We start from the raw sequence: 14,526 nt of genomic DNA on the forward strand, positions 1-14,526 counted from the left end.
TTCATTGACACACACAGAAGCCGTTAAGTTCACAATGATTGAAGTCAGAGGCTACACTAGATTCGAAATGTATAAAATCGAAATGGAGAGCTACACGATTGGAATTGAGCTCTCCATAATCTACACGTGTCTCCCCACTCTCTTCAACACATTTGATTTTAAAGACAAAAGTTTATTTTTTTTAAGTTCAAAGCAGACACATGACAGTACAATCCCACATGGGATTTGAGTGTGTGTAAACTGGGAAAACTTTAAAACTGCTTTTTTGCCGTTTCATGTTTCAGCAATGAGAAGAGTAAAAAGATAAGATACTGCTGTTGTAGGTGTTGTAACCATATTTTATGCACATGTATTTAGAAGCATGTTACATTGGCAGGAAATGTATACAATTCTGCAAATATAAGTTGTACTGTGTATTGTTTGGGACTGATTGGGATGGTGGACACCCACACCAGCAGTACAGACAGAGGCCTCAGGGTGCTGGCGAGGTTGAGGTTGGAGGAAGACGGGGAGGTCAAGCACCACTGCCAGATGGGATGACCACAGCAAAGGCCTCGAGGCAGCAGCATTACTGGGTGGCCTTCAGAGGGGTCCAGCGGCCGCTGAGTCGCGAGCAGGGCGAAAGACCCCCGCACTTGAAGGGAGAGCAAGCCTCACCGGGAGGCAGGAGGGAGAAGGATGCTGGGGGTTGTTGCTTAGAGCTGGTGCCCTGAGAGTTAAGCAACCCCTCAGTATTGCCCCTCTGAGACTGCGACACCCCACGGGGGCAAAATAAACCCCCCTCTCAAATACACACGATGTATCATTGTTAAAGATAGGTTTTTAAAAATGAATTTTAACTGTTTTTAAAGATTTAGTTGTTTTTAAAGCACTAGTTGTTTGGGTTTTTTGGTTAGTTTTGTTCTGTTTCTTTCGTTTGTCAAATACATTGGCCGTTAGGATTTTGATTTTAAATGCATCGGACTGTTTTGGTTTGTTTTTTATTTTTATCATTTTATTTGTTTTTTGATTTGTCCGGTGCATTTTCAATTAATTTCAATGTATTTGACCTTTTTTGTTGATTTGCAGTTTTTGCTTTAATCACTAGTTTGTTTTATTGTTTTGTGCACTTGTTTATTTGAGTTCATATGTTTTGTTAATCACTAAGATTGATTTAAAAAAATAATAATCATCATCATAAGAATTAAAATGTGTTTTGATTGTTTTTATTATTGAAATGTAAAATACTTACATCAATAAAACAGTATAATTGTTAACGCCGGCTGTGTTACAGTATTGTTTCAAATTATTGTGCACATCTGGCCCACATCCCAAGAGTCATGTAGAAAGGGTGACAAGGGAAGTATTGAGGATGCATTGTCAGGTTACATAATGAATCACATCCCTAATAATAGATTATAGTACCTATACCAGTAAGGTAATGTGGATTGGCATTATCAAAGGAACATAGTTTTCATCTTTTTATCTAGAAAGGTTTAATTCACGACATTTTTCCACTGTTTTCCATGTAAGGAGAGGCTTTTGGAAAGTAAACTGATGTTGGAAAATATAAAGCCATGCTCTAGATTAACTACTGACGGAAACGCCAGTTTCACTTTCACTTTTGGTGATGATGGCGTGTAAGCAGATTGATTGACGCTGCATGTGTCCTACCCAAAAACGTATCTGTAGTAGATACACCTTCGCAAACTGTACCATTACCGAAGTGAAACCTCAGAGACGGCCCCTTTGCGTCCATTACTGCTTCCTTGTTGCTGGCGGAGAGCCCTGCCGGGGATCGCTGACCCCGCGTCGACCTGGACAACCATGAAGAGTGGACACAGCGAGGACACATCAGCTTTACTGACAGACATCTGGGACGATTACTGGACCTACTACCGAGAGGTCTGGCCCAAGGGGCAGTTTGAAGTCTGCAAGGAGCCGAAAGTAACCGAAAGGGCAAAGCACTTCGTATCAGAGAGTGATCCGGGGGAGAGGTTTAAAGCGTTTGACTTTTACAGGACTGTGTTAGCATGCGTAGAGGCCAACAAAAAAGAGTGCCGGGATGTGTTAAGGAGTCTGATCAAAGCCACAGAATTCTTAGAAACGCTTTGCGTCAACCTGTTTCTTTTCCCATGGAAGAAGGAAATCAGAACACTTAAGGTAATAAGAAGAAATCATTCATGATTATGTACATCCTATACACTGCGTTACAGTAATGTTAGATGCTGACTATTATTCTTAGTAGTAGTATTGAAAGTAGCTAATAGTATATATACCGTCTAATGGTGTCTTTCAAATTATGTTTTAATATGTCCTCCACCTTGGCATCTTTTAATCTTCTCCCCCATTCTGTTTCACTTCCTCATAAAATACAACATTGTCGAGCACTACAATTATATCTTCACTATTAGAATGACAGAAAGGAGAATATATTTATTCATGTAAAATATTCATATAAAAACTTCCACAAATTAGCCCTAAGAACACCTGGGTTTATTTTTTACAAGAGGGGCATTTTATGTAAAAACCCCACCATAAATGAACTTTAACATGACTCAGACCACTTCCTGATACATTGGCAGCTTCGGTTCATAGCCATCATGTTCGAGAAATAAGAACTAGAATAATACAGAGTTTCCTGTTGTTGGTATGGGTATGATTCAATTTGTAATGCTCGTCAGTAGTCTTTTTTTCTCATTGGCCATGTGACAAAACATATTCCCAATGTGCTGCACAAGAAAATACATTTGATCATGCTTAGCATTATACAGACTATTATTAAAAATAAAAACTTCCATAACACTTTTTCTCTTTTAACAGACCTTCACAGGGCAATTTGTCTACAATATTCAGCCAGTGCTGCCTCCCGATGTTGTCAAGAGCATCCTAGAGAGCATAGGATACTGCTTAGAAACTGACATAGAGTACAGACTGAGCAAGAATACAGACCATACAAACGCAAAGAACATAGGCTTTGAACTGTTCTTGGTTAGAGTAGAATGTGAGCACCTTCTGGAAGTCATGGGTCAAAATGAAGACTTGGAATGTTTGCAAATCTTGACGAAGAGGTCATCGGCACTTCATGGGAGCACTGGAAATGCTGAATGTTTAGTGGACGAGCAAGTAAAGTCCAATGAGACGCTTCAAAATGTAGTGGAGGAGGAAATAGACCGTGGGTGTAGCCCATTAAACACTGTGACAGCTTTGATAGAAGAATGTCCAACTACATTTGAAGCAGCAAAAAGTTTACAGGGTTCGGAAAAGGAGTCACACAATATAGATGCTCAAATCTCCAACACAACACAAGCACCAGATGTAAGACAGCCCACCAGAATGATGAGTGATGACAGCTCAATCTCAGAGATGCGTGCCAATTACCCTGATCTTGCTTTTCGGCAGAAATTAATTTTCAGAAATACTGAGGAACTTTCAACAGCACAAAGAAAAAATGCAGGAGATAAAGGAACAGCTGAAATGCCCGTTGAAGCACCTAGGAGAATAAGGGATCTGAGTGGTCCCCAGTCTGTTACTGTATTCTCAAGTTCTCCATTTGCTAATGACAGTTCATCCAAGTCACATGATGTGCCGTCAGCAGGAGAAGCAGTTGTCAAGTTTCTACCTCAGTACAAGCACAGCAAAGGTTTGAAAGGATGCGATGCCTACCAAACTGCTGTTCCCTTACAAAGCACAAAACACAACAAAAACAAAGAGGATACTGAAGAGCAGTGTGCGACAGATGATACAATTGTGTCCGATTTGACTCTAAAGTTTAATGATATGGGGCATACAGAGTGCCATGCAGATGAAAATCTTAAATTCCCAATTGAAGAGACATCTCCAATGGAAATTCTTTGCAATGATCATGATAAACACAAGCCTCAAGATTCTCCAAATGTCTTAGACTGCAACTTCAGAGGCTGTCTCCCAACAGATTCACCTTGGACAAAGTCATTGACTGCTTCCTCCTGCTCTGGTGATGTTTTACCACCTAATGCCATCAAAGAGCCACCCCACTCTTTCTACATCCCACCCAGTAGCATGGACAACCAGCTTCCCGTTGAGGAAGCAGATGATACTAAAACCTGCTCACACTGCAAAAATAGCTGCAATGGGAACTGCCATTCATCATCAAAGAACGAACCTCTGCAAACAGAAGATGACTTACTGAAAGGCTATGTTTTTGTTGAACATGAGAAAAAATAATTTTTAATCACGTTATGATGATGATTCATATTGAGAATGTTTCCTCAGGTAACCTGCCATTCTACCCAGATGTCTTGATGAATAGTTCTGAAAAAAGTTTATGCTGGTTAGAATGAACTATATTGTAAAATACGAATATTGACTTGTAGCAATTTTAAAAAGGAGAGACCTTAATTTGACTACAGATAAGTGAAAGTTTTTTTACTGTGACTGTTTCTCTATGTCCTATGTATTTTTCTCTATGTGGAATGTGTGTGTGTGTGTGTGTGTGTGTGTGTATGATGAGGCTACTCATTGTGTAGAGCCATTGCATTGGGAAAATGTGTAAATATTAAACAATTGTTTTTTGTTTAGAGGACTTTTTTATGAATCAATACATTTTTTTTCTCAAATAAAATGTACACAATAAATTATAATGTAATGGGGGGGATTATATCTTGATACTAAAACTATTTTTATATGTGAACATAGAGAATACCATTGCACGTTCAAATGTTTGAAAATAGTTTTCAAAGTACCTATATTGTGTATGAACATGTTCAATTAAATGTACATATATTAATGTAGAAGCTTCCAGCCCTCTTACTTGACTGGTGCAATAAACTGGTAATTATTTCAAAACGCTAACTTCTATTTCCAGACTGTAGCTGTGAATAAACTGTACAGAAAATGTGGAATCTCAGTTTATTCTCATCGACAAAAGGTTAATCATGTAACACTAGTATTATACAGATCGTAGGGATTGCAAAATGCAGTTGATAACTTTTGTCTTTGTTTTGTTATTTTCCCTTTAATCCATGTTCTGTGTTTCAGCTTTAGATTTTTCTACGGGTAAGGTACCACATGTTAAATAAAGAACTATAAATTATAAACCGAGAATAGAAACAGACAGTATATTTCTCTCTTGATAGAATTCCTTGTTGGACATTTGGAGAAAACAAGTACAAATAAAGAAAATACTAAATTAACAATATATTAAGAAACAAAACCAGTCTTCAACCAAGGTTACTTACATAGAAGAAGCAGCATATTCCACACAGAACACATTTAAAAAGCTGGAGCACTAATGGGAAAGGTCCTCTGCTTAACCCCCGATTAAAAAAAAAAAAATGTAAATAACGGGGAAAACCTTATCAAAACTCTTTTGTCCGATTAAAATGTATGGTGATCAACAGTATCATCTCCACGAATCCATTAAAATGTTCTGGAAGACTAGAACATAGGAGTACCAATTTATTTACATTTTAAAGTTTATTAATAAATAATGCAGGCACAAAACAAAATAATAAATTTTACTGTAACAGCTGAAAGAGGTTTTTAAATACATTAATGTAATAATTGTAAGTTACAGAAAATGTAGGCCTTAATTCAAATCTTCAACTTTGATTTTACAATGTTAAAATTCTCCACTTTAACTTAAAATTTTAAATCATAATCTGCAAAATTATGAAAATAAGTTGTTAAAGCAAAGTTTAAAGGACAATCGTCCTAACTACGATGTCAGTAAACAATTTACTCTTAAAAGCAGAATAATCGTAGACAATTATGTTATCTTCCTGATAGTGAAACTATCCATTTTTATTTTATTCTTCCCTCTACTTTTCCAGGAAGAATACAAATCTAAAATGTGTACAGTAATCCTAAGCACCTGGAAGAAAATAACAGCAAAATCCTGAATTGTTAAAAAAACAACAACATTCTGGTCCCAGTAAAACAGCAGGGCTATACAATATGCAAAACTTAGCTTTCAGGCCTGGGTGATTCCAAAGCAAAAAGCAATTTTAATACCAATCAATGTTGAGTATATGTAGAATATGTATCAAAAATTGTAAACAGGATTGGCCACGGTCTATACCAGAACATAATACAGTATTTAACAAGGTTTTATCCGAACTCAGTTTATTATTTTATTGGCTCAGTACTAAGGTGTACTGTGCTTCACAATGTTCCCAAAGTGCCAACATACATATAAAAAGATAAAAAGTTGCTGGATAAGAGTCTGAGAAGTCATGTAACTTTAAGTGCTATTTGTGTATTAAAAAAATCAGGTGTCATGAAAAACAAAACTTTAAAATAGTGTGTAAATTAATGTTACCGAGAACAGCTTATACACAGCAGAAAAATCATGATTTAAATGGCCAATGAACAGCTGTCCATCATTGAACACAAGCTGTGAGAGCTCCCCTGTTTCGTCTCCCAGCTTTCCTGTACATGTTCTCTCTCTTTAAATTACATGTTGTTAGCTGCCAAAATCCTTTCCCTATTCTCCTCATACTGATTCAGCATCACCTGAACATCTTGATCTGCAGGAATAACCTACAAAAAAACAAAGAACACAAAAGCGCTTAATAATAACAAACATACCTTAAATATTGGTTTATTCCAGTACATTAAAACAAATCTTTATCAAGAATATATTTTCCAATTACATCCTACATTAAAAATCTCCATCAAAAAATGTAGAAAGTTGTGGCACTTGTAGTGTTTCAGTGTCTGGTTATACATTCTCTTGCTACAAATAATTACTAATGAAGAGATTAATAGACAGCTTACAAGAACTGGGGCAGGAACTTTGTATGAAGTCTTCTTAATTAGCCAGTCTTCATACAGCTGGTGGATAGCTTCCAGGTATTCCTTTAAAAAATAAACTCTTTCAATACAATATTTCAGGCCAGAACCACTACCAATTTGAAAGTCAAAAACACCTCCGTTATGTTACACTATATTAGTCTCTGCAGTTAATACAAGGATAACAACTAATAATGTTCAGAATCTTTATTCTAAATTGGAATAATGCACTGCAGTGCCAAGCAAACACTTGATACTATACAAAACAGTTTTCCACTGTTTTCTATAACAATAAAACAACTACCTGCCAACATATCTAACCATCACAATTAGAAGTTAATTCCAATCTTCAATTACATACATACAGCTCGAGAAACTGTGATCACGGATGTCAAAAGTAGGTAAAAATGTAATCAAAATTACCATAGGAATCACTTTCTCCTCTTCTCTACATCTCTTCTTCAGTCTCTCATAGCAGGTCTCTGGAGAGGTCTGCAGGTAAACTGTCCCAATACAAAAAAATACATATAGATATATTGTGGGAATTGTGTGACAAAGGATATTTCAGATGTACTGGTTACCACCACACACAAAATTGCACGTTCAAAAATTAGTAATTCAATAAGCAGGTTATACGTTCCAGTCTGGCCACATCATGGGAAAATTAGTCAAATAGATACAGCTTAGTGAATCCAAGATAAAGCACACACCTCAATTTGGCATAGGACCAGGATTAAAGTAGCAAGGTGCATTGTGTTCAGGATGGAGGTTTCTTTACAAAGATATGCTTAACCACTCTGGCACTGAGCCTGAATGTGTTCTCAAACTTAATGAACTTCAGCGTAAGAATTGCAGAACACGTTTCGAGTGAACACCTTCCCTCCATACAGAGAGACCGTCTTAACCCAGTAAGACTAATTGCTCTGCTTCTCAGGAGACTGACTGGCACAGATATACAAAGCTAAAATTGTTAGCCCTTTAGCTAGAAACACAACATCACTGCTTTGAAAAATCATGAGAAAGCAGCAATCTTCACATCTATATAATATAGGTTTAATCAATTATTTTGCACCTATTGCAAATTTCCACCAATTTCTATCAGGGGGTTAATAAAACTTAATAAAAAATAAATAAATAAAAAGTACTGTGTATAAAAACATGTTTTATTGATGCAAATCATTTATTTTATGTATCTATTTAATTCTACTGCCTTAAAGCTAAAGCAGCTCTGTGGGGAATGCAGTTTAAATTATAAACAAAACACCACATTTGAATTCAAGGCAACTCACCAATAAGATCCAGGGGAATGTCAATGTTCAGCACGATCCACTCAAACCATTCACTTAGAACAGCAAAATCCACCTCAGGCATCTTCCCACTGCAATGCACACACAGGAATTAGAATAAAAAGATGCATATGCATTTGACTACAGTTCTGCCCTCCGCCTCCCAGGGTGCCGAGCCCTGTGGTTTAGATAGGTGGAACAGAAAGCGCAGCCAAGCACCAGTCTGCATGCAAGACGGTCTCATTCTCTGATGTACCTTGATGCAGAATAAATCTGTAACAATTATACTATATTTTAATACTGGTAACAGGTATTCCTATTTTTGCCTTCTTTGTTGTTAAATCCCTCGATATTGAAAGTGAAATGTTGAATACTAAAGTAGGCTTTGTGTAGAAATGTTAGGAGTCATTGGTGATTTTAGCTCAGACTTTTAGACAGACTTACTATATATTAGTAATATATATTATATTCTATCTCATATATGTATGTATTTTATTTATTTATTCTTAAATATATATATATATATATATATATATATATATATATATATATATATATATATATATATATATATATATATATATTAGTGGACTGCAATGCTTATTGATTCACAAAAGTGCTGACCAATATAAGGTAATGCCTATTGAAAAAATAGACTTTACCTTATATTGGTCAGCACCTTAGATCACTGGAAGCAAGTGCAAAGTCTGTGGCCAAGTCTGTCCACAATCTCTTCTGGGATGAAGTGAGTTGGGAGACAACTACCTTTTACAAAATACATATATATATATATATATATATACACAGCTCTGTAAAAAATTAAGAGACCACTGCACATTTTTCTTAAATTAGCATCTCTACATGTATGGCAGCCATTCCATTCTATTCAATTTTTTATTTGGAATTTGGGAGAAATGTTGTCAGTAGTTTATAGAATAAAACAAAAATGTTCATTTTACCCAAACACATACCTATAAATAGCAAAACCAGAGAAACTGATACTTTTGCAGTGGTCTCTTATTTTTTTCCAGAGCTGTATATATATATATAACACACACACACACACACACATGCATGCATGCATGCACATACATGCACACACAAATATATATATATATATATATATATATATATATATATATATATATTTTATATATTTTATCCAAGTGCAGAAGTGAGGGCAGGAGAGAAAGCAGCTGTGCTAAAGAATTATTGCAGAATTATTATTGTTTAAGTAACATAATTGACAATAGTTGCGGATATTAAATTGCCACAAGGCCAGCAGTGGCGAGTGCAATCTGTTCATATTATTTAAACTGAATAGTTCAAGTTTGTTTTTTTACATTATTATCCACATCATTGCAATGCTTAAGCACATGAGAAAGAGCACCCCACAGTGGCTAAATGTAATGCTGCGAGTTACATTTTAAGTTCCAAGAAATATAGCAGATGTTCAGGTAATCTTTCTTTGTAAGTATCCAATTTAATATCATATCATACAATTTAAAAGTATATAATCTCAGTCAGTTATTAGCAAAGAATATATATATATATATATATATACGGATACAAAACTGAATTCTGAAAAGTGTTTGGATCAGTAAAACAAAAACACACCTTCGAAAGAGATTTTCCACAAATATATGCTTGGCACTGTATATGGACCTCTCCATCATTCGCACAGGAGACATCTGTGAAAATGATTTTTATTATTGTTTTATTGTTTTTTTAATTGCTTGTTTGACAAACTTATATTTAATCTGCAGATGTTTAACTTTTCATTAATGTTTACCAGGAGATTTGTTTTCCATATTAATATTAAAGGTTTGAAAAAGGAATTATCATTTAAGAACAGGGGCTTTAATGAACAAACTAGTACTCTATTATCAAGCAACATTGGGGAATTAGCAATACTTCAAAATATATGAAAAAAAAAGTATTATTTGCTGTGCTGTTTATACTCTATCTCATATAAATCACACTTTCAAGTTTCATCAATAAATCTGCATTGAAACCAAGTTTAAAAAGCACATATTCTTCACATGCTTACAATGGGTGAGATGTGGCGGTCCAGCATGGTGAGTTGCACATAGGTCTGCAGGGTAATCCCCCAGCGAAAGGGGTCCTGGTACATCAGCCCCTGCCAGACAACCACAGTGAACATCAATAAAATCAAATCAAATAACAGATGCAGAAACTCAGACAATTCAATGTAATCCGAACTCCGTTTATAACTTGACAAGGGGGGAAAAAAAGCCATTGCACTGAGATTTCTAACCTCCCGTTCATGGTTTTATGGTAATTTTATCTATGAAACAGTCAATGTGGACGGTAACATGTCAGCTACTGTTGAAGATTGAAGGTTCTGCGTCGCTACAGTGTTTCACATTCAGAGGCTGGTTCAGTTTGGTGCGTCTCAACCATATCACACAAAATATGTGTACTTCACAAAAAACAATCAGAGTAAAATAAAATAAAATACATTTTATTCAAGGAGACAGAATACTGTTTGCTACATAAAACACATCTTACCAGTGGGTTATGGCCTCGAACATTTCTCCATTTGGAAATGGGTTCAGTCAGCACCTAGGAGACACATTATGTTTTTTAATGTAGGGTCCATTTGATACCACCAACTAATAATCCTGAACATAACAGCATATGCTCCTGAGGTTATCCCTTTTTCTACAGTACAATGCAATAGTTTGAAATGCTACATTTACATCACCGTGGTACCTGCAGAAACCTTGGTATATGTCAACGTGCTTACCTCAATGTTACTAGTTTTGCTGAAATATTCCAAGCAAGTTGTCTTCCCACTGGCAATGTTCCCTTCAATACAAATCTGAAAGTGCACAAAATAATTTCATACACATCAACACGAACAAAACCAACCAGTCTTCAATTAACATTAACATAAAAACCGTACTTACAACGGACTTCCTCTGCTCCCCGTTCCTCAGTAGTTTATCTATGGAAGAAGACATTTGTAACACGGCGCCCTGTTATTGTTGCTACAGCTTCAGCAGTTTGGGTTGAATAAATTAATGACATCAAAACATAAGCTTAATATAAAATCATCGTAACCGTCAATAACGACTATCAGACCAGATGTTAGACATCTCCTACCAGCTGTGGCTTCATAGTCGTTACTGATGACCGCAAATCCACATGTTTAGATCTGAGCAAAACAGTCTGTGTTTAAACACAATTGTTTTGCCTTGCAGCTGGATAAACCGACATTAAATGTTACCACATCATACACTAGGTGAAACCAATGCTTTCCTTGTTGTCCTACTAAATTTAAGTTAGAATAATGTAGTAATAATTGTTTCTGTTTAACGACTTTTTTTTTAGTTTTTTTTTTTTAGCAAATTATACCCCGGCACAGTTCTTTTGTAGTATGGCTATGAAACAACCATTTCCAAACCTACTTGAGTACACAGCTGATCCACTGCTGAAACGTCTCGCCTGTTTTACAAGCTTCTTCAGACTCGTATATGTCCCGACTGTGTTGTGACAATGAGCCAGATGTGCTGTAGATATCCGGACACAATCCGTCAAAAGTCTGCTGGAAATCTTGGAAACTAACATCTTTTCCAAAGCTACAGCACCCTGCCCCTGGCAACATGGTTTAAAGAGCCCGTTCACTTCCGGGTGTCAGAGAAGTGCTTCCGGGTTCATCGGCTATGGTGGGTTCACCTCTGAGTTAAGAGAGATGCGGAGCCAGGGCACTAGTTTTGTATCCAGTTTTGTTTTATATATACCATTATAATAAAATGTGCATCAACATCATACCATCATTTTGAATAACAAATAATGCAATAACACAGCATTTTAGATAAGTTAGGAAACTGCACAGTGTTAAATCTCACCGTTATTATATAACCCTGATACAAACTCAGACAGAATATAACACACCTAGCTTAAAAAGGCCAGGATTACACAGCCCTAACCCAAAGAGAAGTTTTGTTTCCTGGGAAATCTAGCCCTTTTCCTAACCAATTTAACACAGTCCTGGAGAGTTGCCAATCAGAGCCAGGTTAATTAACTGAATAAAACGTGGAGAACAGAGAATGCTTTCATTTGAGGAGGACTTGCTTCGTAAGGCCCTAGCAGGTCAAGCTGCAAGGGGGAGTGAACGGGTTCTGCTCTCGGAGAAACAATATTGTGCGCGCAGTTCCTGTATCTACGGCACTGAGGAAATTGTACAATCAGGAAACAGATGTGAGAAAGGCATTACAAAGATATATGAGACAGTGACAATGATATAATTCACCATGGAGACTGATCCTGCTTTTCTTCAGTCTGTCAGAGGTATTCTGAAAGTTTCTCAGATGGTAAGAATTTGTCAGAGTGCTAAGATGCGTTTCTTCTGTGGTGTCTAGTGTCTGGTTTGTTTACAGTGACTGTATGAGTATCTTTACACTGTTTGTGTTTGAGGTAATGCAGTAGAAACGGAAATCTGTTTTATAGAAAGGATACCTACCACCTGTCCTCTGTCTATAGGTTGAGCTTCCACCAAATACTGCATGTTTCCTAATGTTTTTTGTTTGTTTGTTTTGTTATGGGAAAGTAGAATTAAGATTAATGGTGTGACCAAGACCAAGCACATAATGTTGATGTTGATACTGTGATACATTATTATTATTATTATTATTATTATTATTATTATTATTATTATTATTTCTATTTGAGCTTCATATGGTGTTTACAAATGGGTTGACAAAATACAACAAGTAAACTTGAAATCATTGCGTCTCCTTTCGTCCGTTCTTTTGTTCTGTCTCTTTATTTAGTTATTTCTCTATAGCTGGCATTGTCTTTGTACTGCATCAGAAAAGTCTCTACAAATCACAGGGGGCTAGACAGAAAGAAACTACATCGTTTCCAGGGTCGCTATCATCTAGTGCATCAACATATAAGGTAGCATGGGGGAAGTTACACTTTCTATGCAAATGTTATCTCAAAAGCTTAGTAAGTGAAGAAACATTCTTTGGTTGCTTCCCCTTCTTGCTAAATAGCAATTCTCATTATACTACTACTCGTAGTAGTGGTGATGATTATGTTAATAATAATAATAATAATAATAATAAATGTTTGATATCTAACATTGCCCTCTAGTGGTACATATGACATTAAACATTAATTGGAAAGAATAAATGTTTTGTTGTCACTTGATAAATGCTGTTATTAAGATGTATGGAGTGACATCACTTATATGTATTTATATATAAATATAATGAATATAGGGATATCCATTATCTATCTATCTATCTATCTATCTATCTATCTATATATATATATATATATATACCTATATATAGGGTTACAGACACAACGAAGCATGGAAAGATGTATGTTTGGAATAACAAGAAGAGACAGAAAAATAAATGAATTGATACAAGAACAAACCAAAATGTGTGACATAATTGAAAGAGTGAAGGCAATGGGCCGGACACATTGCGAGAAGAACAGATCAAAAATGGAAAAAGGAAGCTATTGAATGTATGAAATGAAATGAAAAAAGCTTAGAAGAAGATGAGGTAAAATGAAATAATATGACATGGAAAAGGAAGATATAGATCAAAGGAAGTAGACATATCTTGGGTAGGCCTTCATCTAGCAGTGGATCGATATAGGCTTATGATGATATATATATATAACTTCTGTGCCTCATACATTTTACATTTCCTGTTCAGTTCATGTGGATTCACTTTCTCTTCCAGGTGACTGTCTTCATAGCATTCGTGTGCTTTGCCACAGCACCTGGACCTCCCTACATCGCTGTTACCTGTATGGAGTTTATAATAACTCTCTCACTTTTCCTCCTGTTCTTCTTGAAGCTTAACAAGAGGATTACATTTTTCTTCTGGCCTCTTATTGTAAGAACTCTTTTTAATTCCATACGCCTACAGAATACAATTCCATACACTGTTGCAAGTCTCATCAATGTCTCATTCTTTTATTCATACAGGATATCTTTAACTCAGCCTTTGCAGCAATCTTCATGTGTATTTTAAGTCTCATTGCAGTCTCCAATTATTCAGCCAAAGGAATTATTGGAGGTGGGGTAAGTACATGACTGAATAAATATGTAAGCTTTTCTTTGTTATTTTGAGATTAAGATATGCATTTATTTTTCTGACTATATCTAGAGCAAAAGCATTTCTTTGTTTTCCACTCAGTATTTCTGTTTCATCGGCAGATCGTAGGGTTTATAGCGACAGGCCTTTGGTGTGCAGATGCGTACCTACTCTTCAAGAAAATAACCTTCAACCAACCAAGAAGTGCTCAATCAACTGAACAGAAGTGATGAGAACAGCAATCAGGACCTGTGTCAGCAATTTCAATAGTGGCCTAGTCATGATGTCATCTTGAACATTTCAAGAAAGTGTTGACTCTTTGCTTAAGTGTGTAATTATGTGTATCTTTTTAAATTAAATGCATCCATGTAAAAAATGTAAGTAAAGAAACTTAAACCTAA

General features: G+C 35.9%; 3 protein-coding genes across 3 annotated transcripts; 2 read left to right on the forward strand and 1 right to left on the reverse strand.

Moving 5' to 3' along the window:
- Positions 1-1,613: 1,613 nt before the first annotated feature.
- LOC136758952 (uncharacterized) lies at positions 1,614-4,857 on the forward strand. The gene is made up of 2 exons (XM_066713723.1): positions 1,614-2,142; positions 2,803-4,857. The coding sequence occupies exons 1-2, from the start codon at positions 1,807-1,809 to the stop codon at positions 4,183-4,185; spliced, it is 1,719 nt and encodes a 572-aa protein (XP_066569820.1). The 5' UTR covers positions 1,614-1,806; the 3' UTR covers positions 4,186-4,857.
- A 1,210-nt stretch (positions 4,858-6,067) lies between these two features.
- Positions 6,068-11,718, reverse strand: tk2 (thymidine kinase 2). Its single transcript, XM_066713724.1, has 10 exons — positions 11,474-11,718; positions 10,973-11,010; positions 10,810-10,884; positions 10,572-10,625; positions 10,090-10,179; positions 9,657-9,730; positions 8,043-8,131; positions 7,177-7,256; positions 6,739-6,819; positions 6,068-6,501 (listed from the first exon to the last, which is right to left on the reverse strand). Exons 1-10 carry the CDS (start codon positions 11,631-11,633, stop codon positions 6,415-6,417), a joined length of 828 nt encoding a protein of 275 aa, XP_066569821.1. The 5' UTR covers positions 11,634-11,718; the 3' UTR covers positions 6,068-6,414.
- Positions 11,719-12,129: 411 nt separating this feature from the next.
- Positions 12,130-14,526, forward strand: cklf (chemokine like factor). The gene is made up of 4 exons (XM_066713725.1): positions 12,130-12,379; positions 13,769-13,924; positions 14,017-14,112; positions 14,248-14,526. Exons 1-4 carry the CDS (start codon positions 12,320-12,322, stop codon positions 14,353-14,355), a joined length of 420 nt encoding a protein of 139 aa, XP_066569822.1. The 5' UTR covers positions 12,130-12,319; the 3' UTR covers positions 14,356-14,526.

The sequence above is a fragment of the Amia ocellicauda genome, chromosome 9 (genome assembly GCF_036373705.1).
Source record: "Amia ocellicauda isolate fAmiCal2 chromosome 9, fAmiCal2.hap1, whole genome shotgun sequence".
Lineage (NCBI taxonomy): Eukaryota > Metazoa > Chordata > Actinopteri > Amiiformes > Amiidae > Amia > Amia ocellicauda.